The sequence below is a fragment of the Schistocerca nitens genome, chromosome 3 (assembly GCF_023898315.1).
Source record: "Schistocerca nitens isolate TAMUIC-IGC-003100 chromosome 3, iqSchNite1.1, whole genome shotgun sequence".
Taxonomy (NCBI): domain Eukaryota; kingdom Metazoa; phylum Arthropoda; class Insecta; order Orthoptera; family Acrididae; genus Schistocerca; species Schistocerca nitens.
Window position 1 is genome coordinate 605,573,823 of NC_064616.1, and position 26,610 is coordinate 605,600,432.

At 43.4% G+C, this 26,610-nt stretch overlaps 1 protein-coding gene across 1 annotated transcript in view; it reads left to right on the forward strand.

Annotated features, from left to right (window-relative positions):
* LOC126248537 (regucalcin-like) overlaps nt 1-26,610 on the forward strand; it is a 135,924-nt gene that overhangs the window by 66,705 nt on the left and 42,609 nt on the right. Inside the window, exons 2-3 of the mRNA XM_049949596.1 lie at nt 5,831-6,000; nt 22,230-22,427. Of these exons, the coding sequence (XP_049805553.1) occupies nt 5,831-6,000; nt 22,230-22,427 (368 nt within the window). The remainder of the gene's footprint in view (nt 1-5,830; nt 6,001-22,229; nt 22,428-26,610) is intronic.

Sequence of the window (26,610 nt, forward strand, 5' to 3'; positions counted from 1 at the left end):
CAAAGCGTGTGCACTTTTCCTCAAAAGGAGTTCCATAACACTTAGAAGAAACTGAGAAAGAATCACGTTCAGGCTCTTCGAAGCAGTTAAGACAGAAAGCCTCTAATCACTGACTGATGCAAGATGGATAAATGGCCTAATTATTTTTGAAAACATTACTGGAGATATCAGCGAACCAAATATAATCTATGAAAATAGTTATAACAGTCTAGATTGCAAGGCTCACAACTGACTATCGTCATTCAGGCGTTCCTGCTCCATACAGCCATTATCCATCAAAAAGACTGTGATGATCGAAACCCGGTCACCTTTCAATAAACGAGCCTTGCGATCTAGACGGCTATAATTATTTTCAGAGGACAAATGGCCGAATACAACATGTGCGAGTCTTATATATCTATGTAAGTTACCTTAGTGACAAAGTCTGATGCTCTCAAAATATGACATCACGGTCATTATCCGCGAGAGGAAGAAAACTGAGGGGAGAAGTAAAATAGAAAAAAATTAACATTTTAACTGGGATGCTATATGCAAAATATAAGTTTTGTCGGGCTATCTTCTGACGTACCTTCTGCATGGTACAAGACAGTGAATAACCTCATCAGTATAAACGACAGACTATGTGCAATTGGCTTAAACCCAATGCACCTTTGTGCCAGTTGCAATCTAGTGGGCACCATCATACACAGATTTACCTGTAGCGGTAATATAAATAATTGGAATTGGATCAGTCAACAAATAGCTTTCCTTACCAGATCCTTAACGGAATATATAATGCTTATGTCAATCTGCAGACCACAAGAAGAGTGTTTTCCGAAATTCAAAAACAATGCTATACGCTGGTTACTGGGGAAATACGTCAGCTGTGTCGTCAACAACTTACGACCTGTCAACGATACTGACTTTCGCGTATATATGCATAGTGAAAACGATCAAATCAGTAACCGAGCAGCGTATGGTTCAAATGGCTCTGAGCACTATGGGACTTAACTTCTGAGGTCATCAGTCCCCTAGAACTTAGAACTACTTAAACCTAACTAACCCAAGGACATCACACACATCCATGCCCGAGGCAGGATTCGAAACTGCGACCGTAGCGGTCGCGCGGTTCCAGACTGTAGCGCCTAGAACCGCTCGGCCCCTCCGGCCGGCGAGCAGCGTATGGCCTATGCTGCTTGAGAGACGTGAAAGTGTCATACTGGGAAGGGCCACTGCTTTCAGCTGCAGGTATTCGAGCAATTTGCGAAACTGCACGCTGCATATGTACAGACCATAACAGGAAATATCGTAACACGTTGAAAATTGTATTTGAAAGAATGGGTGTAGGATATACGTGAGGTAACATCAAGTGCCTGCAAACAAGTAGACCAAAACGACTAGTGAAAAGTACCCTGATCTTTACGGTAAATATTATTTTTTCATTTTTAAAATTTGTAGCTTGCTTTTAAAGAAAGAATGCTACAAGTGGTGTACAACTTTCTCTATTCGTTTCACCTTCCAAGAATGTTGTTGAAAGGATATTTTTATTTCAAGAACAGTATATTGTTTACCTTTTGTTCTCATGTGGTTACTAGAAAAAAATCTCTACTTTCTTCCACAAAGAAGATGACGGAAAAATTATAAAAAATAAATAAGTAAAAAATATAAAAAATAAAAATAAAAAAGCGAAGAGCTGAAACTTCCATTGTCTGGAAAAAACACAAAAAATATAAAGGATGAGGGAAAGTTTGTATGTGCATTCAAGAGAAAAATGTATTAACGATTCGGTGACAGGTATAGGGATCGTAGCCGGGCCTCAATTTCGTTGTCTCCGCCAGCTGACTGATTTAAAAAGTAAATAAATAAATAGAAATAAAGTAGCGCAGTAGGCAGCACGTAAGTGTCATCACCTTAAGTTCGAGAGTTCGAACCTCACCTGGAGAATTTTATATGTTGTTGGTCATGGCTGCATTAACGGCGTTGCTGTTGCTAGGAAACGAACTTATTTGTCGTTTGTTATCCACAAGGTTTCCACGCCTCAGCGTGAAAATATTTACATCCAGTTATTACTACGTATAATTTTGCTTTTCCTCCTACCCCAGTTAAAAATGAGGCAAAAAGCAATTGTTTGAGAATTTGGAGGTGCGCGCCGTGCTAGTCAGTGCGAGCAAAGATGCTCGCAAACAGAGAAGAGCGGAAAAATAAGGTTCGAATCCTGGCAAGTTCGGCCTTTTGTTTGATGGCGGCGTGTAGGCAACGGGTTCCGTACCGATCAATTCTAGCATGTTTATCTGCCACTTATCACTTCTTTCACCTCTTGCAATGTTTGCCGATGTGCAGGACGCTGAGTTACACTGTGTTTCGAAATCTACTTGAAACTGTAAAAACATATAAAAAATAAGAATAAAAAACAATGAGCTGAAACTTCCGTTATCTGAGAAAAAATCACAAAAAATTTACATGCAGAGGAAAAGTTTGTATGTACATTCAAGAGAAAAATGTATTAACGATTCGGTGACATGTATAGGGGAAAGATAGTGGGCAGGCTTCAATTTTGCGTATACTCATGGTACTCCATCCGAAACGCCATGGCCCCAGGTGCAATATTGTGGTCGACTAATAAGTCCCCCTATAATTGGCTGCGTAAGTCAGTTCAAAGGTCAGAGGAAGGCAACCACATACCATCCACAAGACTAATCTTAATAAAGCAATGTGGAGTTTAAAATAATTTTCGGATTGATGATTGCTTTACTTTTTATATCCGTCTGCCCTGGCAATATTGATGATGGAGCAGCAAGTTTTTGGTAATTGCCGAGGTGTGGCCGAGGTATTTGGCGTTGTTGCCCGCCCGGGACGGAGTACCTTTCATATGGCTGGATCTATGGCTATATACGCTGCCCTCTCACTTTCACCCTTGATTCATTTTTCTCACGTTGACAATACTCGGCGTTGCCGAGTCCCCGGAAATAGTGTGATTTCGCTTGAGTTGAAAAGTTTGTGTAGAGGCACTCGATTTTTTGTTTTTCTACAGGAATGGAGACGTGGATAAACGAGAGAAACATGAATTTCATAAATGCAATAAATTGACGGTCAGAAGTATGGATGCAGTTTGAAAAAGGAGAGTTGGCACGTTGTTTCCGGTGAGGCCGGAATCGCGCGTGACGGAGTCTACACACATCAAAAAAAATTTTGCATCACCTCGGTTCAAAAAAATGGCTCTGAGCACTATGGGACTTAACTTCTGAGGTCATCAGTCCCCTAGAACTTAGAACTGCTTAAACCTAACTAACCTAAGGACATCACACACATCCATGCCCGAGGCAGGATTCGAACCTGCGACCTTAAGCGGTCCCGCGGTTCAGACTGTAGCGCCTAGAACCGCTCGGCCACCCCGGCCGGCCATCACCTCAGTTCCGAGAGTTTCGGAACCTGTAGAAAAAATTGGAATAAAGATCAACATAAACATCATTTTCGCTCTTTTCATTGCTCATGAAAACCACACATTGCATGTTGTACCATCATACAGCGAGACCTTCAGGGGTGGTGGTCCAGATTGCTGTACACACCGGTACCTCTAATACCCAGCAGCACATCCTCTTGCATTGATGCATGCCTATATTCTTCGTGGCATACTATCGACAAGTTCATCAAGGCACTGTTGGTCCAGATTGTTCCACTCCTCAACGGTGATTCGGAGTAGACCCTCAGAGTGGTTGGTGGGTCACGTCGTCCATACACAGCCCTTTCCAATCTATCCCAGGCATGTTCGATATGGTTCATGTCTGGAGAACATGCTGGGCACTCTAGTCGAGCGATGTCGTTATCCTGAAGGAAGTCATTGACAAGATGAGCACGATGGGGGTGCGAATTGTTTTCCATGAAGACGAATGCCTCGCCATTGTTGCACTAACGGTCGGAGGATGGCATCCACGTATCCTTCAGCCGTTACCACCAGAGGCGTACGTCGGCCCCACATAATGCCACCCCAATATACCAGGGAACCTCCACCTTGCTGCACTCGCTGGACAGTGTGTCTAAGGCCATCAGTCTGACCGGATTGCCCTCCAAACACGTTTCCGACGAAGGCATATGCGACACTCATCGGTGAAGAGAACGTGATGCCAATCCTGAGCGGTCCATTCGGCATGTTGTTGGGCCCATCTGTATCGCGCTGCATGGTGTAGCGGTTGCAAAGATGGACCTCGCCATGGACGTCGGGAGTGAATTTGCGCATCATGCAGCCTATTGCGCACCGTTTGAGTGGTAAAGCGACGTCCTGTGGCTGTACGAAAAGCGTTATTCAACATGGTGGCGTTGCTGTCACGGTTCCTCCGAGCCATAAATCGTAGGTACCGGTCATCCACTGCAGGTAGCCCTTGGGCGGCCTGAGCAAGGCATGTCATCGACAGTTCCTGTCTCTCTGTATCTCCTCCATGTCCGAACAACATCGCTTTGGTTCACTTCGAAACGCCTGGGCACTTCCCTTTTTGAGAGCCCTTCCTGGCGGACGCGATCGAATCGCGGTATTGACCGTCTAGGCGTGACTGAACTACAGACAACACGATCTGTGTACCTCCTTCCTGGTGTAATGACTGGAACTGATCTGCTGTCGGACCCCCTCTGTCCAATAGGCGCTGCTCATGCATGGTTGTTTACATTTTTGGGCGGGTTTAGTGACGTCACTGAACAGTCAAAGGGACTATGTCTGTGATACAATATCCACAGTCAACGTCTCTCTTCGGGAGTTCTGGGAACCGGGGTGATGCAAAACGTTTTTTGATGTGTGTATAAAAATTGCCAAAACAAGTAGTAATTGAGTTGTCGCTGCTAGCGTCGTACAAGAATAAAATGTAGAGCAGTGAGACATAGGTGTATTCTGCGTAAGTTCTAAGATTTGTAGGTATTCTGTAAACTTCGTTACATGTGGTTCCGCGCTCATCAGCAGCAGTTTGTCAACTGTGCTTTTTTCGATTACGCTCTTTGTAAACATTACTTCCGATGTTCCAGTAACTCTCGTTGTAAATGTATTGAAGTCATGAAACTCATAATCCTTTCTTAATTAAGTACTAACATAAACGTTTTGTAGTTATTTCAAACGTAGCTTAATTAATTAGTTAAGTCATTCTACCAAAGTGGCGCAAACTTTTCATACTAAGGGACATAGCGATGAGAAGTCTTTTAAACACGTAGATCAAACTTCTCTAAGAATCATCAGCAGCCAAAAGCCAAAAGGTGCTTGTCAGTTTGGTACAGTCTCTCATATTGATACTAGCCTTACCAGTTCCCTGACAAATTGTGTTTACAATATATTCAAAATCGTGTCTCGACATTTTGGTGAATTTCTGGAAAAAATATTGAACCCAACATCCGCTCACGAGCTGAAGTTTCGGAAGCAGTTGGCTTACTTAAAAAAGAACACATTCACAAAGCCCAATTTCTTTTTTTCTCGTTTTCTCCTCCTTCTGGAATACAAAAACAGGAGAGCGGCATTAACTTTTATTTTAGTTCACTTTCGTCTATTTGGCGGCTTTAGCGTGCTATTGTACCTTTTAGATACTACTCTGGAATCTGGCAGCCTGTACTGTTGAACAGTGTGACATGACTGAATACTACGTGTGACCTCGATTCGTAGGTAGTGAGGGCAATCTGACCAGGAACTGCTAGACGAAGACAATTTTAGAGACCAGAGCACTGCCTAACAGTGCCCAAAATTGGCTCAAACCATTCTTCCTTTTCAGTATTAAAAACTTGTCTTCTTGTTCTAATATCAAGTTGATCCTATATGCCATTCAGTTTTATGTCACCGAGCCCCCTTCCCGCTGATTAAACTGTGTTTTTCTTTATTTTACAGCCAGAGCATAATGTCTCCAGTGACAGTGGAGAAGATTTCCGAACCCTGCAGATTAGGAGAGGGGCCACACTGGGACACAGACAAGAAAGTCTTGTACTTCGTCGACATCGACGGAATGCGAGTTCATAAGTACGACCCGGCGACTCGTACTGAAGTGACCGTCAATTTCGGTAAGTTCTAATTTACTCTTGTATCTCCAGCAAGCTAGGTTTGAACAGGTCTGCAGCTGTTATGCGATTACACTATCTGTTAAATGAACCGTCTTAAGTTGCGTAGGAAGTTTTGTTGATACACTGATGACTAGCTTCGACAACTCGTCCATCATCAAATCATCCGTGTACTAAGTCTTGCATTACAACCAGACGTGCATTACAGGCCACATACAGCGATGTTCATATGTTGACGCTACGTGGTATAGCGCCACATTTACATGTTTTATGGCCTGTAATGCATGTCTGGTTGTAGCGCACGACTTACGTACGTGGATGATTTGTTAATGGACGATCTGTCCGAAGCTAGTCATCAGTGAATAAATAAAACTTCCTACGCAACAGAACGTGCTTCCTTTGACCGTTATTGTTCTAGTTTACCCGTTGACCCTATTTTTATTGATTAGCCAAAACATTATGGCCACATGCTTAGTACCTTCTTGGAACACAGTATGACAGCGATTCGGCGTGGCATGGAAGCTACAAAACATTGGTGGGTTTCTGGAGGTATGTGGCACCAGACGTCTACGCACAGTAATGCAATTTCCGTAAATTACGGGCTGGTGCTTTCTACAGGGTGTTTGGAAATTCCCATTACAAATTTCTAGGAATTGGAGAGGGGAGCGGGTATTTAATAGCCTGAATAGGAGCCCATGAGTGGGAACATCATCCAACGATGCTACAGAGCGTCAAAATTAAGGATGATTCCTTGATGATGTTACAAACTTTCAAGGATGATACAGAAGGATAAATGTATCAGTTCAAGGTGAGGGTCCCGGTACCAGAAACAAACGACTGGAAAGCTCTGAGCGAAAACCGTTCTGACACCTCTGACAGTGGAATACATGTACTGGTACTATTGTTGCTGCCTGCCCAGCTAGCCGCGCGCTCTAACGCGCTGCTTCCCGAGCGGGAAGGGGTGCCGGTCCCTGCCACGAAACCGCCCGACGGATTAGTGTCGAGCTCCGGTGTGCCAGCCAGCCTGTGGATGATTTTTAAGGTGGTTTTCTATCTGCCTCGGTGAATGCGGGCTGGTTCCCCATATTCCGCTTCACACTATGTCGGCGATTGCTGCGCAAACAGTCTCCACGTATGCGCACACCATAATTACTCTACCAAGCAAACATTTGGAGTTACACTCGTCTGGTATGAGACGTTGCCGTGGGTTCCACTGGGGGCCGAACCGCATAATAACCCTGAATCCCTGAATTCAGTGTGGGGCGGCGGTGGGGTGGGTGGACTGCTGTGGCCTGTTGTGGGGTTATGAACCACTGAGGGCTACGGCGGGACGAAGCCTCTCAGTCGTTTCTAGGTCCCCGGTTCAATACACAATATGCTGTTATTGCTAAGATGGTAGGGTAGGCAATTTCCAGAGGTTGCAGTAAAGACAGAAACAAAGAAAAAATATCCAGTAAACATGGTTTCTGAAGTGCATACCTGAGGAACTATGAACACTTGCTCCTTCTTCGCTAGTGTGAAACACATCTCCTCTGTTGAACAAGCGCTCATAGCTTTTAAGGCATGCATTTTAAAGCCCATGTTGAAACCTTCCCGTCTCCTCTATGTCTTCCCTTGTACCATAACCTATGAAACCTTTCCTTTGGATTTCTATCTCTTGCTTAATAATAACAAATGTAATCTTGCCTTTGAAATTAATTCTGTTTCTCAATCTTCGCATACAAATTTAAATGCTGCTTATTAAAAGTTATTTTCTGATTATTTCGACGAAACATGGAATTTGTCGTCGTCGTGGGCCTCAGACGTTACCTGCAATAACCCAAAACTGTTCCTTACCTTTTTTACTGTTACTGGATCGCCATCTGACTGCTACATCGAACTGCGACATGAATATACTTACTCTGGTTTACTATACTCTATTAACTCAAAAAATGGTTCAAATGGCTCTGAGCACTATGGGACTCAACTGTTGTGGTCATAAGTCCCCTAGAACTTAGAACTACTTAAACCTAACTAACCTAAGGACAGCACACAACACCCAGCCATCACGAGGCAGAGAAAATCCCTGACCCCGCCGGGAATCGAACCCGGGAACCCAGGCGTGGGAAGCGAGAACGCTACCGCACGACCACGAGATGCGGGCACTCTATTAACTGCTGGTGGGCTGTCATAATAAGTGGCTGTATTTATTACCAAAGCTGACGTTATTCTTCAATAGCAAAGCTGACGTTATTCTTTAATTAATTTGACTGAAGTTACGTAATTCAGTTACACTTTTTCTTGACAACAATAAAATTTTTGCAAAGTTTTACGTTGATGGTCTTTGGGATGGATTATAATCAGTAATGCAACATTGCTGGCAAAAATTAATTATATTCTGAAAACGTTTCATCAAATATTTACTGCTGGTAATGAAATGATTTTACAAACGTTCAAATGGGACTTACTTTTTACAATAATCTTACAACTAGCGTTGCGCAAACATACCTTCAGTAGTCTTGAGTTTCGCAAAGAAAATAATTCAATAATATTAGTTCCTCTTATAATAATAGTTAGCCGATGTCTCTGTACATCCGTTTATAATCTCTTGTAAATCAAGCTGGTGGCTGGCAGGCACACCGCTCCTCTCAACCTCTCGCCTCAGACCTGTTACCGACTCGCTTCACTTCTCGCTTACTACTGACTTCCTACGAACGCTAAAGTGCGGTCTCTGCTGCCAACAGTCCGCAGCTCGTGGTCGTGCGGTAGCGTCCTCGCTTCCCACGCTCGGGTTCCCGGGTTCGATTCCCGGCGGGGTCAGGGATTTTCTCTGCCTCGTGATGACTGGGTGTTCTGTGATGTCCTTAGGTTAGTTAGGTTTAAGTAGTTCTAAGTTCTAGGGGACTGATGTTAAGTCCCATAGTGCTCAGAGCCATTTGAACCATTTTTATCTCCTGCCAACAATGATTTCTGGTGCAATCCCTGCTACCATTACAAAATGTATCAATGCGCGGTCTTTCCCGCTCTTTTCTTAAAATGTATCCATAAGCGGTCCCTCCCGCCCTTTTTAAAATTATATCAATTTGCGGTCTCTCTTGCCAACAATACTTTGGTGCAGACATTCCCTGCTACCACAATTATTTCCAACATGACAAATATTAATTATTCCTACTTAATCCTATTAATAAAATATAAACATCTTTCATAAATTGTGGTTTGATAATAGATAATAGAAATATACACGTCTTACAATGTTTACTGCAAATTTTTTCTTCTTTTGATCCATGCTACCAAATGTGAAAGCTGCCTACTCTACAATCTTAGCAACAACAGTACCGGTACATGTATTCAACTGTCACATGTATTCAACTGTCAGAGGTATCAGAACGGTTTTCGCTAATAACTTTCGACTCGTTTGTTTCCGGTACTGGAACCCTTACCTCAAATTGATACATTTACCCTTATCCATCATCCTAGAAAATTTATGACATCATCCCTGACTCACCCTGTACATATATACATTTACAGGCGCCACGCTCTGTAGCGTCGTTGGACGACGTTTTCGGACGTGGGTTTCTATTCAAAATATTATGTACCCAGTCCCCTCTCGAAGTCCTCAAAGTCTGTAACGGAAACTTCTGAACATCCTGTTGATGCGGGGCTGGCACCCCTTACCGTCCCAGATGTGTTCCGTAGAGTACAGAATTTGGAGTCCAAGAAATGAACGTGAGTTCACCATCATGCTCCTCAAACCACTGTCTTGCACGATTCTAGACTTATAACACGGACAGTTGTTCCGCTGAAAGATACCACCGCCGTCATGGAACACATCAAACTTTAACGGATGCACGTGCTGCGTGATAATATTCACACAGTCCGCAGTTGCCATTGTGCCTTAGATTACTACCACAGGTCAGCTGAATGTCTCCCTTAGTGTAATATTGCCATCGTATAACAAAAAACGTGAGTCACCCGGCGAGGCCCACTTCAATCTTAACTGGGGATGTCACTGGGTTGATATGGGAACACAAGAGGCCGTCTGCTGTAGAGCTCTTTCTTCAAAAGTGTGCCCTGAGCGGTGTACTCCGAAACACTTGAGTCTGCTCCAGTACTGTAACTAGCGAAGTGAACTCGCATTCAGGAGGGCGATGGTTTAAATCCGCGTCCGGCCACCCAGATTCAGGTTTTCTGTAATTTCCCTAAATCGCTCCATATGTATGAAGAGACATGCTAATGTAAGTAACTTATGTACCCGCTAATAATTGTTTCTTGTAAGACTACATGTACAGTTATCCTTCAGTCACAAGTATTTGAAATGAGGCAACCAGAATATACACCGACGGAAAAAAATCGCAGCACCAAAAATAATTAATGCAGAGTAATAAAATTTCAGGAATACATTTGTCTAGGTAACATATTTAAGTGGTCAATGTAAGCGCGAGACAAGTCATTGGAGATGTTAAATGCTGGTACATTAATAACCGTTGTCACCGCCAGAATGTTGAACGCAAACATGCATGCATTGTGTTGTACAGGTGCTGGATGTCAGTTTGTGGGATGGAGTTCCATACCTGTTAATTTGCACTGTCAATACAGGGACGGTTAATGCCGTTTGTGGATGACGCTGGGAGTTGTCGTCCGATGATGTCCCACATATGCTCGATTGTAAACAGATCTTGTGATCGAGCAGGTCAACACATGTTGACACTCTGTAGAGCATGTGGTGTTACAACAGCGGTATGTGATCGAGTGTTGTCCCGTTGGAAAACACCCCCAGGAATGCTATTCATCAATGGCAGCACAACAGGTCGAACCACCAGACTGGTGCATAGATTTGCAGCCACGGTGCATGGGATTGCTCCTGCTGTCATACGAACTCGCACCCCTCACCATAACTCCAACTTTAGTTCCTGCGTGTCTGGCATGAAGACAGGTTGGTTGCAGGCCCCCAACTCGCCCTCCTCCTAACCAACACACGGCCGTCACTGGCACCGATGCAGAAACAGCTTTCATCAGAAAACATAACAGACCTCCACTCTACCCTCCAATGAACTCTAGCGTGACATCATTGAAGTCGCAAATGGCGGTGATTTGAGGTCAGTGGAATGCACGCTACAGGGCGGCTGCCTCGGAGCTTTCCTTGAAGTAACCGATTTGTAACAGTTCATTGTGTCACTGTGGTGCTAGCTGCTGCTCATATTGCTGCTGCAGATGCAGTATGATGTACCAGAACCATACCCTCTCGGTGGTGCCACGTGGCCGATCGGAGTCCTGAATTTTTGCCACAGTACGTTCCTGCGACCATAACTGCCAGCAATCATGTACAGTGGCTACATTTCTGCCAAGTATGCCTACAGTATCGCAGAAGGGACATCAAGGTTCTCGTAGACTTATTACACGACCTCGTTCAAACTCAGTGACGTATTGATAATGGTGTCTTTGTCGCCTTAAGGGCTTTCTCGACTTACCATGTCCAGCCTCAAACACAGTAACGCCCACGACCGTTACAGCGTGTATTACATGCAAACCTAATTTGTATTTTCACAGTGGCGCTATTAGCGCCACTCCTATACGACTGACGCGAAATGTGAATAGACATCATCTTTCAGATGTAGAAACGCGCCTACTAACTTTCGTTTATGTTGCACAACTACTTTTTGGTGTTGCAGTATCGGGGAATACCAGAAAATTGGATGATAAAATGTTGAACATGTAACGTCACCAGATAGCATACTTCGACGCACGTGTAGTGTGGTTGCCCTTGTCGATCGTACCCTCGCCAGGAGGGGGCAGTGCTGGTCATCGCTCCGCTAGGCTATTCTTGTAAATGTGATCTGTTGTAAATGTAGAAGTTACAAAGTTGCTGTTCTCCATGTAACCAAGCACAAGCTGTTCTTATTTTGTGTTTATTTGTTTTTGTACCTTTTTTTGTTTACAGACTTTATGTAGTAAAAAAATCGTACGTTATTTACTGGTGGTGACGCAATTAGGAAGATTGTACTCATTTGCTTGTGGCGCAATACGGTAGTTTTTTGTTGCACTGTACTTTGCAATAAACCAGCCGTATCCGCGAGATCGCTAAAAGAAATAATAAATACCACATCAATGTAAACACATAATTGTCTAACCCAGTGAAAAAAATACTTCCTGCCATTCGCAAGATTCCAACCTTGTGGCAGTGGTGGACTAAGAGGGATGGGGGGGTGGGGGTGGAGAGGGGGGCGGTGAGTGGAGGTGGGCAGAGGGGGCGGCCTGCCACGGGCCTCTGGTCTTGCGTAGCCTCGGAATCTTTATGGCCTCGAGATTTGGAGCCCTCTCCCCCCCCCCTCTCCCCACCCACGAGATCAGTTCATTTTTAATCAAATCCTAAACAAGATCAAAATACTTTTAATAAAAAAGAGGCTGTTTGGAGTTCTAGGCCCTATAAGTAAGTAAAATATGAACACAAGTACCTGCTTACCTATTATCAGGCCATCGCAACTGTCAATGGGTGTGTTCAGCATTTTTGGAATTTTTGTAAAACGTTGCATGAAACTTAAGAACTGTACAATGAAATCCTCAGTCCAAAAGCTCTGTTCAGTCCCTGTGCTAATCTTTCCTTAAATCTTTGTAGAGTTCATGAATTCACATGTGCTCCCTCTGGCGTCACCTGTCTTGGAACTTTAAGTACAATGTACAATGATAACCAGTTTTCTGCCAGACGCAATTATTCTACGTGAAACGGTTTTTGATATCTATGCCATCTACGCAGGTGTACTAAACTGCGGTTTAAAAATACGCGCGTAAATGCAGTGAAGAGCTTACCAGTCATTTGTTAGTATTTTAACTAAATATTGCATTCTAAAAATTACTTCTTCAAAGTTTATGCATTATTATTACATAGTTTATTTTGTGACTACGCAAATCCAACTAGATGAACCAGAGTAGAGTCATCCAGATTTGAGCAACGGTTTTTACCAACTGTAGACATCAACATCAATGCTAGAGTCATCTAGACTTTATACGCAGGAACTAACCATAGAGAAACAGGTTGTAACGTGTTTTTATGCCGGGAAATACTGCAGAGAGAATGACAAAGGATATTCAACAGCACCTGGGAAAAGATGTTCTGAATGCCCATGTCGCATCCATGTCATGTGTACATGGAAGATTACAACGAAAAATTCGAAAACTCAGTCCAAAAGCTCTGTTCAGTCCCTGTGCTAATCTTTCCTTAAATCTTTGTAGAGTTCATGCATTCACATGTGTTCCCTCTGGCGTCACCTGTCTTGGAACTGTAAGTTATATTCATTGTTTTCGTCTGTTGCATATAGAGGGGAATTACTCGTAGAAAAAGCAAGAAAAAGTTTGGAACGACTGCCTGATACTTGCTGCGGTGCTCATTATAATTGGGTTACGCTCATAAAAGACGAGGAAATAGTTGTGAGCGCTTTGGAAGATATGCAAGATCCATCCAAGACAAATCTTGATACTAAATCTGCTGCAAGCTTTCTCCTTCCAGCTATACGTGATTTTATCTTTTTGACCTACATCAGCTTTTGACACACGACAATGGAGGAAGTAAATTTAGCCCAACAATGTCTACAGTCTCCAAAACTGATTCTGGATAAAGGATTTTCCAAGGTAAAAAGTCCTGAATGAGCTTTTAGTGGTAGAATTAACCACAGTTATAGACAATGCTGCTACTTTTGGCACTAAAAAATGCAATGATGTTGTAGTTGTGGTATTCAGTCCAGAGATTGGTTTGATGCAGCTCTCCATGCTACTCTATCCTGTGCAAGCTTCTTCATCTGCCAGTACCTACTGTAACCTACATCCTTCTGGATCTGTTTAGTGTATTCATCTCTTGGTCTCCCTCTACGATTTTTACCCTCCACGCTTCCCTCTAATACTAAATTGGTGATCCTTTGATGTCTCAGAATATGCCCTACCAACCGATCCCGTCTTCTAGTCAAGTTGTGCCACAAACTCCTCTTCTCTCCAATTCTGTTCAATACCTTCTCATTAGTTATGTCATCTACCCATCTAATCTTCAACATTCTTCTGTAACACCACATTTCGAAAGCTTCTAATCTCTTCTTGTCTTAACTATTTATCGTCCACGTTTCACTTCCATACAAGGCTACACTCCATACAAATATTTTCAGAAACGACTTCCTGACAGAGACATTAAAACTGAACGAGGAGTACGTAGTAAGATACATAAAACAATGTCGGGCGAACGAGCTCATGGCCCTGGATTATCGATTCAAAAAGCAGTTCGTCGATTGATGACGGAAATGCACTGAAGATGGCTATTTATAGCCGAAATCTAGATTTGCGAGGAAAACAAAAGCTAATGGGATTGCGACTGACTTCTGGGTGCCTCTCCTTCCTTATAGTCTACAGTTGCTGTGTACAACGGTTCCTGGTGGAATCAAAGTTGGTTACGCTGTAAGGAATCAAGACAACTACCGCACATGCACCAAACTGCGACACTAGCGCTCTTGCGGAAAGAAATCTAAGCGGAACTTACTTTCTGGATGAACCTCGTATTTCAACCAAAATCGTTTCAAAGTAGTAAGAGTACCAACATTAGTAACCAAGTCGTCGTGTACCCTAAACATGAACTCATCATGCCATAATCATCATCATCATCATACTTTCGGGACAAATGTAGGTAATTTGGATAATTTCCAGTTGGATGAATATCGATAATCTTTCTGAAGCAGCATATCACTCTTCCTTTCTTCCTTTAGGCTCTAGCCAAATTCCTGCAAGATTTGTCGTGTCTTGCCACAGCGTGAGGACGGGCATTGCCATGAATGAAAATAATACCGGTAAGCATCTAATAGTAAACATTTGCATTGATTGTTTCACCTCGTGGTAAAATATGCGCCAGAAGAATGGCGTGTCTATCTCAAAAGAATGAGCTCATGACTTTTCGAGACGTGAAGAATTGCTTCGCTTTAGTCTTTACATGTGTCGCAGTGTGCCTCCATTCCACTGATTATTGTTTCAGTCTCCGGACGCTACCTTGTGCAGAAAATCATCACCCTCTTCGCTGTAACGTGTCAGAAGCTTAGTCCACTGCCGAGATGCCATCTTTTGTGTTGATATGTAAGAGCTTTTGGCACCCAACGAACACAATGCCTTCCAAAATTCAGTTTTCCGGAAATAATTTCACGTGGACGTGATCTTGAAATTTCCGGGAAGTTTTTTCAAAATCCTGATGCTGTCAGCTTACAGTATTCCTTTACGAGTTCAGAAAACTAATGAGTATCTATTGCTGCAAGCAGTGGGATTTTCAGTCAACTTCCACATTCTAAACAAGCACTATACAGCATAAACAACACACACAGAACTCAAAATGATATCATTGCCTTCTTCTTGTCTCAAAGCAATTACTGCGCATGCAGTAAGCTGCTGTTGTAGCGCTACTGCGGAAGGAAATACAAATGGAACTTCCTTCCTGGATGTAACTCGTATTTCAGCCATATTCGTTTTCAAGCAATAATAACAGCATCACTAATTACCAAGTTGTTGTGCGCCCTAAGCATGAAATCGTCATCATCCTCATCATCCTCATCATCCTCATCATCCTCATCATCCTCATCATCCTCATCATCATCATCATCATCATCATCATCATATATACAGTTAGCCTTCTGCCGCCGAGCAGAGTGTCAGCAGTGCGCAAGTAGCAGCAAGTGACTTATTTAGCGTTCATATTAGTAGTCATGTTGAAAATTTGTTTGAGTGTTCTTAGCGCAATTGTTTAGTTAAAACCGTTAAATCATAGTGTAGTTTCGTATTTAGCAGGGGCAGATTCGCATTTTAATATCTGTGACGTGTAAAGTCGCTTAGTCGTCTGTCATTTGTTTATTTCTTTCAAATAGTCTTTGTACATTACTGACAGTACAGTTAGCCTTCTGCCGCCGAGCAGTGTGTCAGCAGTGCGCAAGTAGCAGCATTATTGCATTTACTAGGCAGTCTTGTATTTTAATAACCGTTTAAATTTTGTGTCGAATTGTTTGTGTTCTCTGTAGATTAGTTCAGACGTTCTTTGCACAACAGTATTTAGCATGGATAGGGACTGCGACTGCTGTGTTTGGATGCGGGCTGAGTTGGCATCCCTTCGTTCCCAGCTTCAGGCAGTGTTGGCTTCGGTCACACAGCTTGAGGCTGTTGCCAATGGGCATCAATGTGGGGGTCCGGACGGGGGTTTGCGAGGGACGGCCAGCCTGTCCCACGCTTCCCTCGATCGGACTATGGCTGTGGCTGCCCGGGATACTGCCCACATTGAGGCTGACCCCTCACCCGTGGTAGAGTAGGAGGTCGTCTCGAGGTGTGGCAGGGGGCGAAAGACATTCCGGAGGGCAGTCGCAGAGGGTGGGCTTACTGGTAGTTGGGAACTCCAACGTCAGGCGCGTAATGGGGCCCCTTAGGGATATGGCTGCAAAGGAGGGCAATAAAACCAATGTGCATTCCGTGTGCATACCGGGGGGAGTCATTCCAGATGTAGAAAGGGTCCTTCCGGATGCCATGAAGGGTTAAGGGTGCACCCATCTGCAGGTGGTCGCTCATGTTGGCACCAATGGTGTGTGTCGCTGTGGATCAGAGGAAATCCTCTCTGGCTTCCGGCGACTATCTGATTTGGTGAAGACTGCCAGTCTCGCTAGCGGGATGAAAGCAGAGCTCACCATCTGCAGCATCGTCGACAGGACTGACTGCGGACCTTTGGTACAGAACCGAGTGGAGGGTCTGAATCAGAGTCTGAGACGGTTCTGCGACCGTGTGGGCTGCAGATTCCTCGACTTGCGCCATAGAGTGGTGGGGTTTCGGGTTCTGCTGGATAGGTCAGGCGTCCATTACACACTGCAGGCGGCTACACGGGTAGCAGGTGTAGTGTGGCGTGGACTGGGCGGTTTTTTAGGTTAGATGGCCTCAGGCAAGTACAGAAACGGCAACAGCCTCAAAGGGTGCGAGGCAAAGTCAGGACATGCGGGGACCAAGCAGCAATCGGTATTGTAATTGTAAACTGTCGAAGCTGCGTTGGTAAAGTACCGGAACTTCAAGCGCTGATAGAAAGCACTGAAGCTGAAATCGTTATAGGTATGGAAAGCTGGCTGAAGCCAGAGATAAATTCTGCTGAAATTTTTACAAAGGCACAGACGGTGTTAAGAAAGGATAGATTGCACGCAACCGGTGGTGGAGTGTTTGTCGCTGTTAGTACTAGTTTATCCTGTAGTGAAACAGAAGTAGACAGTTCCTGTGAATTATCATGGGGGGAGGTTATACTCAACAACCGAGCTAGGTTAATAATTGGTTCCTTTTACCGACCTCCCGACTCAGAAGCATTAGTGGCAGAACAACTGAGAGAAAATCTTGAATACATTTCACATAAATTTCATCAGCATGTTATAGTCTTAGGTGGAGATTTCAATTTACCAGATATAGACTGGGACACTGAGATGTTTAGGACGGGTGGTTGGGACACAGCATCGAGTGACATTATACTGAGTGCACTATCCGAAAATTACCTCAAGCAATTAAACAGAGAACCCCACTCGTGGAGATAAGATCTTGGACCTACTGATAACAAACAGACCCGAACCTTTAGTCTCTGTAAGCGCAGAACAGGTGCAACCTGCCCCTCACTTATCGACCTTAATGACAGTGAAAAATTAAACCGCGCGTACCTAATGGAAATTTGGGAAAAACAATCGACACCGAAGTTAATCTGTCGGTAAAGAGGGAGGAAAGGGTTACATCTAAATGAAAGGAAAAATGCAAATGAAATTGGTGGAAATTAATTTAGAAAAGGGGTAAAGTTAATAAAGAAAGTAAATGTGCGGTCATTACGTTAACAATTAATTGACGTTAATTAGATATTTGATATTTGGGGAAAATTACGGTCACCAGTCCCATGGACAACTACTATAATAACTGAAAATGAAAGATTAATGCACATATATTTAGCACTAAAAGCATGGCAACTGAAGGTTGACACGTGTTGTGTGAAAACTGAATGTTTGTCAGAAGTAATAAATTTCGCTACATTCTGACTTAAAATTTAGCAAAAGAATTAATAAAACTGGAAAATTGAAAGTTAATTTAGTGACTGAAATTAATAATGTACTTTATTTCTGAAGCACTACGAAATACAATAAAATAAGGTTAGTCTTGGGCTACCTCCACAATCATTTCAAAAGCTACTTGAATCTACGCAATTTAGAAATAAGAGATTTAACTTTGAACTTGAATTAAATGATTCTGAACAATTAACAACAGTAAAATTTAGTACGTACCAAGCTGAGCTGCAGTCACAGGTAAGCTAAAATACGGTAACAAAACTCGCACTCTTAATTTGAGCTTGTGTAATCTAAATATTGTAGCCAGCTATGAATACTTTAACTGAACTTTGAAGTTAAAGCAGTGAAATCGAATGATATTACTTTAATGCTGGCGTTTGAATTTCAACGACACTCGGGTTCATTCCGGAAAAGGAAGGGACCCTGCTTGGTAATGCAATTGGGACAATGAGCAACAAAGGTTCATGCTAAGTTGCTGTCTTTTGCTAATGGAATATTTTGAAAAGCTGAGGTCTGCCATACAGTTCTAAAACTTTACGTGCTTTCAGTCTTCCTTGTTGGTTGATTGTAGGTTTGAAGTCGTCGATCGAGGAGGTGGCGACAGTCACTCATTGTCGGCCGTCGCTGTTGCAGGAGCTGGATGTTGGCGCGCCTTCTTCTCGACACGGTCACCAGGCGAAACGGGCTCTTGATGTGCGCCAGATAATGCTTCCCGTCCGCGACACCGTGTCAGAAACCATCATAGCAATTACATGCTGCCAAACCCCGAAAGCGCGGCAACTCGCGGAAGCGTCACACAACACACCTGCTCCACCGCCCTACTCCCGCCAGATTCTCTCTGCCCGCGCTCCATGCGGCAGAGTTAACACTACCAAAGATCCTAAACACTTTGGTTCTCCACACGACCTATCGATGTAATCGTTCGATAGCATAGTTTTCCCTAGGACAGACCCAGCGTAAAAATACAAATAATATTTACAAAACAAACCAATTATACATCGACATATTAATATATATACATACAAATAGTAAACGAATTACAATATATAAAGACACAGAAATGTCATACCTTCAGGTAACAAAATAAGGAAAAAAATTTGTAGTACAATAGATGAAAATAGGAGGATATGCATTTCCGGCGTTACACAGGGAATTAGTGATCATAAGGCCGTTGCAGCATCTCTGAATATGGAAGTAAGTAAGAATATAAAAAAAGGAAGGAAGGTTTATCTGTTTAGCAAGAGTAATAGGAGGCAGATTTCAGACTACCTAACGGATCAAAACGAAAATTTCTGTTCCGACACTAACAATGTTGAGTGTTTATGGAAAAAGTTCAAGGCAATCGTAAAATGCGTTTTAGACAGGTATGTGACGAGTAAAACTGTGAGGGACGGGAAAAACCCACCGTGGTTCAACAACAAAGTTAGAAAACTACTGCGAAAGCAAAGAGAGCTTCACTGCAAATTTAAACGCAGCCAAAACCTCTCAGACAAAAAGAAGTTAAACGATGTCAAAGTTAGCGTAAGGAGGGCTATGCGTGAAGCGTTCAGTGAATTCGAAAGTAAGATTCTATGTACTGACTTGACAGAAAATCCCAGGAAGTTCTGGTCTTACGTTAAATCAGTAAGTGGATCGAAACAGCATATCCAGACACTACGGGATGATGATGGCATTCAAACAGAGGATGACACGCGTAAAGCTGAAATACTAAACACCTTTTTCCAAAGCTGTTTCACAGAGGAAGACCGCACTGGAGTTCCTTCTCTAAATACTCGCACGAACGAAAAAATGGCTGACATCGAAATAAGTGTACAAGGAATAGAAAAGCAACTGAAATCATTCAACAGAGGAAAGTCCACTGGACCTGACGGGATACCAATTCGATTCTACACAGAGCACGCGAAAGAACTTGCCCCCCTTCTAACAGCCGTGTACCGCAAGTCTCTAGAGGAACGGAGGGTTCCAAATGATTGGAAAAGAGCACAGGTAGTTCCAGTTTTCAAGAAGGGTCGTCGAGCGGATGCGCAAAACTATAGGTCTATATCTCTGACATCGATCAGTTGTAGAATTTTAGAACATGTTTTTTGCTCGCGTATCATTTCATTACTGGAAACCCAGAATATGCTCTGTAGGAATCAACAAGAATTCCGGAAACAGCGATCGTGTGAGACCCAACTCGCTTTATTTGTTCATGAGACCCAGAAAATATTAGATACAAGCTCCCAGATAGATGCCATTTTCCTTGACTTTCGGAAGGCGTTCGATACAGTTCCGCACTGTCGCCTGATGAACAAAGTAAGAGCCTACGGAATATCAGACCAGCTGTGTGGCTGGATTGAAGAGTTTTTAGAAGACAGAACACAGCATGTTGTTCTCAATGGAGCGCGGTCTACAGACGTTAAAGTAACCTCTGTCGTGCCACAGGGGAGTGTTATGGGACCATTGCTTTTCACAGTATGTATAAATAACCTAGTAGATAGTGTCGGAAGTTCCATGCGGCTTTTCGCGGATGATGCTGTAGTATACAGAGAAGTTCCAGCATTAGAAAATTGCAGCGAAAGGCAGGAAGATCTGCAGCGGATAGGCAGTTGGTTCAGGGAGTGGCAACTGACCCTTAACATAGACAAATGTAATGTATTGCGAATACATAGAAAGAAGGGTTCTTTATTGTATGATTATACGATAGCGGAACAAACGCTGGTAGCAGTTACTTCTGAAAAACATCTGGGAGTATGCGAACGGAACGATTTGAAGTGGGATGATCATATAAAATTAATTGTTGGTAAGGCGGGAGCCAGGTTGATATTCATTGGGAGAGTTCTTAGAAAATGTAGTCCATCAACAAAGGAGGTGGTTTGCAAAACACTCGTTCGACCTATACTTGAGTACTGCTCATCAGTGTGGGATCCGTACCAGGTCGGGTTGACAGAGGAGATAGAGAAGATCCAAAGAAGAGCGGCGCGTTTCGTCACAGGGTTACTTGGAAAGCGTGATAGCGTTACGGAGATGTTTAGCAAACTCAAGTGGTAGACTCTGCAAGAGAGGCGCTCTGCATTGTGGTGTAGCTTGCTGTCCAGGTTTCGAGAGGGTGCGTTTCTGGATGAGGTATCGAATATATTGCTTCCCGCTACTTATACCTCCCAAGGAGATCACGAATGTAAAATTACAGAGATTCGAGCGCGCACGGAGGCTTTCCGGCAGTCGTTCTTCCCGCGAACCATACGCGACTGGAACAGGAAAGGGAGGTAATGACAGTGGCACGTAAAGTGCCCTCCGCCACACACCGTTGGGTGGCTTGCGGAGTATAAATGTAGATGTAGAAGTAGATGTAAACATGATAAATGTAAGTAATATCAATAATTTTCAGATTCATGAATATCGATACTCATTCGGAAGGAGTATATTACTACTTCTTTATTCTCTTTACAACAAATGGGAATGTCAAAATCTCTCACAGAAAAATGGAACTGCAATAAAAGTGTTCGTAAAATCATTTCCAAACTATGTCGTCTGGTTCGCACAAGGCGATTTGTTTGTTCCACCATCCTTTGTAACCTAATCTCATTGCAAGAACAGTTTTATCAGAGGTTCATTGCTAGCCTTGACGTCCAGTTCTGTGCGACGAAAACTGTGAAGTTTTCGTAAAGTTGTTATTTATTAGAAGTATCTGTAATGTAGCATAAATTTCTGCCTAATTACACATTCAACAATATCTTCAATGAGATATTGGTTGTGTGCACTTTTCTTGTTCTTCTCCTTCTTCTCGTTCTTCTTTGGGGCAGCTATTCGAATCTCTCTCCGCTCTGTATCGTGTCGCTGCTGCCGTAATTTGCATAACATCGACTTATTTAACTTTTAAACCTTTGCTTACACGTTCAGTCAGCTTTCTCTGCCACTTCTTTCTCCTTCTCATCACCAATAACTATAATGGTGTTAACAGCAACCATTGCAGCTGTGTAGGATGATATTTTCAGCGATTCCTTTCTGTGCATGCTCTGAGAGTTTATAACGCGCCTTACCTTGAAGCTCTTTGAAACGCCTCTGTGAAAGAATAATTATAAAAGCGACTGGTAGTGTGTTTATTATGAAAAGAGGTAATAATGAATCCCTTGAAGACGACATTTTATCTGAAGGGAAACCATTCAGAAGGATTAAAATTGTGATTTTCTTTTATTACAGATGAGGAAGTGTCTCTTATTATTCCAGTTAAAGACACGGCAGACAAATTCGTTGTAACACAGCGTCGTAAACTGGTGCTGATGACGTGGGATGGGGAGAGCAGCAAGCCAGGTGCTCTGGAGGTGATCGCGACGGTGGATGAAGGGGACAACCGGATCAACGACGGCAAGGCGGACTCTGCCGGCACCCTCTGGGCAGGTAAACGCTCGCTCGTTTTCATGTAAACACTACCATGTTGTCTTTTCTGTTTCGTAACCCTTAACGAAAGTGAATGACTCTGGAAACTATAGTAGTCGGCCGGTGAGTGAGTGAGTTCAAAAAAAAAAAAATGGTTCAAATGGCTCTGAGCACTATGGGACTCAACTGCTGTGGTCATAAGTCCCCTAGAACTTAGAACTACTTAAACCTAACTAACCTAAGGACAGCACACAACACCCAGCCATCACGAGGCAGAGAAAATCCCTGACCCCGCCGGGAATCGAACCCGGGAACCCGGGCGTGGGAAGCGAGAACGCTACCGCACGACCACGAGATGCGGGCAGTGAGTGAGTTCTATGCAAAGAAATATCGGCAGGAATAAAAACAATGCGGTCGCCATCAGCGTTGACGCCATAGCATTACTCGGAAACAAAACAAAAAAAAATGGTGTCATGTGAAGCTATGGAAACAAACCACCACTGGATTTCAAGTCCGCCTATTATGGAAACAACGCGTTTATCAATTCCCAAACATTTCAGCATCTTTGTGCCATCATCAGTGACGGGTACTTTCATCCAGTTCTGTACAACGGTTTAAGAAATAATTATTCTAAGAAAATTAGGCCTAAAACCGTTTTTCTCTGTTATATTACCTTCATTTTTTCTATATTGTTCCGATTCCAATGATCCTCTTTACGTTACTGTATATTGGCAGCTTGTCATCTGCAATTAAATGTTACTATGAGATTGGTTATCGAGTTAACAAATCACTGTATCTATAAACGTATTTTTTTTTTATATTTTGTCCATATGTGCTCCACAGCCTCACAGAATTTTGTGAAAGAAAACATTGACCTTAGTAGGCTGTAGAATCATGTAATTTATTTGCTGCGCGATTGGCTAGTTTGGACACTAAATCGTTTTCAAGCACCTACAGAAGAATACGTAAACGTGGACGAATATTACATTAAATATATACGCCATGGAAGGCCATTAAACACAATTACAATTGTTGAAATCGTGACGAATACTCACAGTGGGCTCATAAAATTACGAACTTCGCGTTTTCATAACCTTATTAACCACCAAGCTGCAGATATATATATTTGTGAGGCACTAAATTTTTCATTACCATTTGCAGGAGCAAACCCACAAGGCAGATTGTAAAATTCGTAGCACATGTGAAGAAGGAAATATTCCGTTTATGTGGACGTCTTCTAACACAATACTAGTCCTGTGCTGGTCAGTTCGTTCCTGCTTCAGACAGATTTACAGTCAGTGACATAACGTTTGCTACCAGAAATAAGTAACTAATCAAGTACAGTCGACAGAAACTCTTTACCTAACAACGTGGCGGTGTATGCAGACGACAAGGAAGGTCATTTCTGTGCTGAGATACCCGAGTTCTACAAGTAGTGTTGTCATCATTGGTCCTACGTGACTGAAGAGGGCTGGGTATTAAGTATAAAGCTGCGGTGCTTCGGAGGCCACGCGATGCCCATGCCTCAGACAATGCGCCTCTGCGGCCTTATCGCTGCGGCCCGTCGTTACGACAGCTGGTCTTGCGGCTAGCGCGGCGACTTGATGCTGCACAGAAATTTCTCAGAAGTAGTGCTCTGGTAATGTCTGCTGTAAACCTCGGTATTTTCCGTGTAGGTGGCATGTACTTCAGCAACATAGGGGCACCTGGCGGCCGTACAACCGGACATCTCTCGTCGACCGTGGTTCGGCTATATGAAGCTAAGTAACCCTCAAGTGACGTCTGTCAATCGTACGGGGCTGCGACACTGATGTTACCCTTCAGATTTAAATCTAGTGAAGGTTCTAGTTTCTGGAAGTAGGGATCAAGATCAATCTGACGTGGTTGACGTGACTCGTACAATACTGGCATGCAAAAGGAGCAAGCACAAGACGTACTGTACGGGTAACTGGTTGCAAGGTTTTTTTTTACCTACAAGTGTTTGTTACTCCCTTACTCTACAGTTTCGATGTACATTAATACAATTTGATAGTGGAATACTTTAAGGAAGCTGAAATGCAGATTTAAACTTTGTACTCTGAGTTCACTTGGCTCAAGTAAATTTATGGTAGCATTCTGGTCGTTCGAAAATAAATAATATTAGAGTATTTCCTTTTAAGAGAGCATTTGAACTAGAGCCAGTCATAGCTTCACGTCCTTTTCTTCTTTTATTTTCTCCCCAAAATATCTTCAGCAAATCACTGTACTTTCTCTTCCTTTCCTCTGCCCATCCATTCCTCGTTGTTTCGTTTCTTGAGACGTATTCAGTTTTATTGTTTCTAATTTTATTTCTGAAATGTTTTGTGTTCTCAGTTTTCTGTTCTGAGGCTTTCAATCGTTCCAAGTCTACTTGAGTGTCTTTCATCCACCTGCTCTTTAATTTACTTGCATTAAAGAAGTTAAAAATTTTCTTAGTTATACTGTTTTCATCCATTGTACATATTATGTGTCCGCAGAGCCGCAGGAGCTTTTTGTAGCGGACTGTTAAGGCAGCCAGTCCACAGTGACGGGTAGCCGAAAGGCACACGTACACACACGCCGACTGGCGCGAAGTCTGGAACAGGATTCGTAATGAATGTGATAAAGAAAAGAACGTAGCTACTAGAACACTTAACTTTTATATCGTCCTTTGGTATACAGCATTCTTGATGATACAAGTGAGACTATCTTGAGATACATGCAATGGTACAAATGGCGCCTTGCTAGGTCGTAGCCATTAACTTAGCTGAAGGCTATTCTAACTGTCTCTCGGCAAATGAGAGAAAGGCTTCGTACGTGTAGTCGTTAGCAATGTCGTCCGTACAACTGGGGCGAGACCTGCCGTGTGGTGGCGCTCGGTCTGCGATCCTGACAGTGGCGACACGCGGGTCCGACATGTACTAATGGACCGCGGCCGATTTAAGCTACCACCTATCAAGTGTGGTGTCTGGTGGTGACACCACACTTTTTATTACATTTGTGGTGCTTTTGTTGTAGAATTCAAGATGTCTAGACACTGATGGCTCCAGTAGCCCAAAATCGATACATCTGAATGTGTACATGAAGTTCACATAGGGCTTGAAGGTGGCGTACTGAAATGCCGAAATGGCAGTCGAAATAAAATAAAATAACTTCTCAAATACTTACAGCTGTTAGGAGATTTTCTTTAATAAATAAAGCGAACCATGATGCTCACCTTGATATTACAAAAGGCAGGACATGGTTCTGAATGGGGTATGTAACCGACACAGACGACACTGCCTGCTCAGCAAAGCCCTCTCATGCAGGCCACAAGGTTGGTAAAGAGTTCTTGTGGTAGGGCGTTTCATTCGTCAACATGTGCGGTTAACAACTGCTGGATTGTCGTTGGTGCATGTGGACGTGCTAAAAAATGTCTCCGCAACGCCTCCCACTCGTGCTCGATGGGATTTATGTCGGGGGATCAGGTACTCGAGTCCATTCGCCCGGTATCCTCTCGTTCCAACACCTCCACATCTGCGCCTATGAATGCGGTCGCTCTTTGTCATCCATAAAAATAAAGTCAGGGACGAATGCATCCTTGAAAATACGTATAGGGAAGGAGTATAGTATCACAAAATGGTTCAAATGGCTCTGAGCACTATGGGACTTAACATCTGAGGTCATCAGTCCCCTAGACTTAGAACTACTTAAACCTAACTAACCTAGCATTCGGGAGGACGACGGTTCAATCCCGCGTCCGGCCATCCTGATTTAGGTTTTCTGTGATTTCCCTAAATAACTCCAGGCAAATGCCGGGATGGTTCCTCTGAAAGGGCACGGCCGACTTCCTTCCCCATCCTTCCCTAATCCGATGAGACCGATGACCTCGCTGTCTGGTCTCCTTCCCCAAAAACAACCCAACCCTAACTAACCTAAGGACATCACACACATCCTTGCCCGAGGCAGGATTCGAACCTGCGACCGTAGCGGTCGCGCGGTTCCAGACTGAAGCGCCTAGAATCGCTCGGCCACTCCGGCCTGTATAGTGTCACAATAACGTTGACTGATGAATGTACAGTGTTCAAAGATTTGGTAGAGTTCGGACCGGTGGATTAGTGGACTTTTACTCGACTTTTTCAGAGCACAAATTTCACTGGGCGCAGCTTAAATGAAACACAGAGTCACGGAGGCTTGAGCGTCCCGCAGCCTCGCCCCCACCCACACC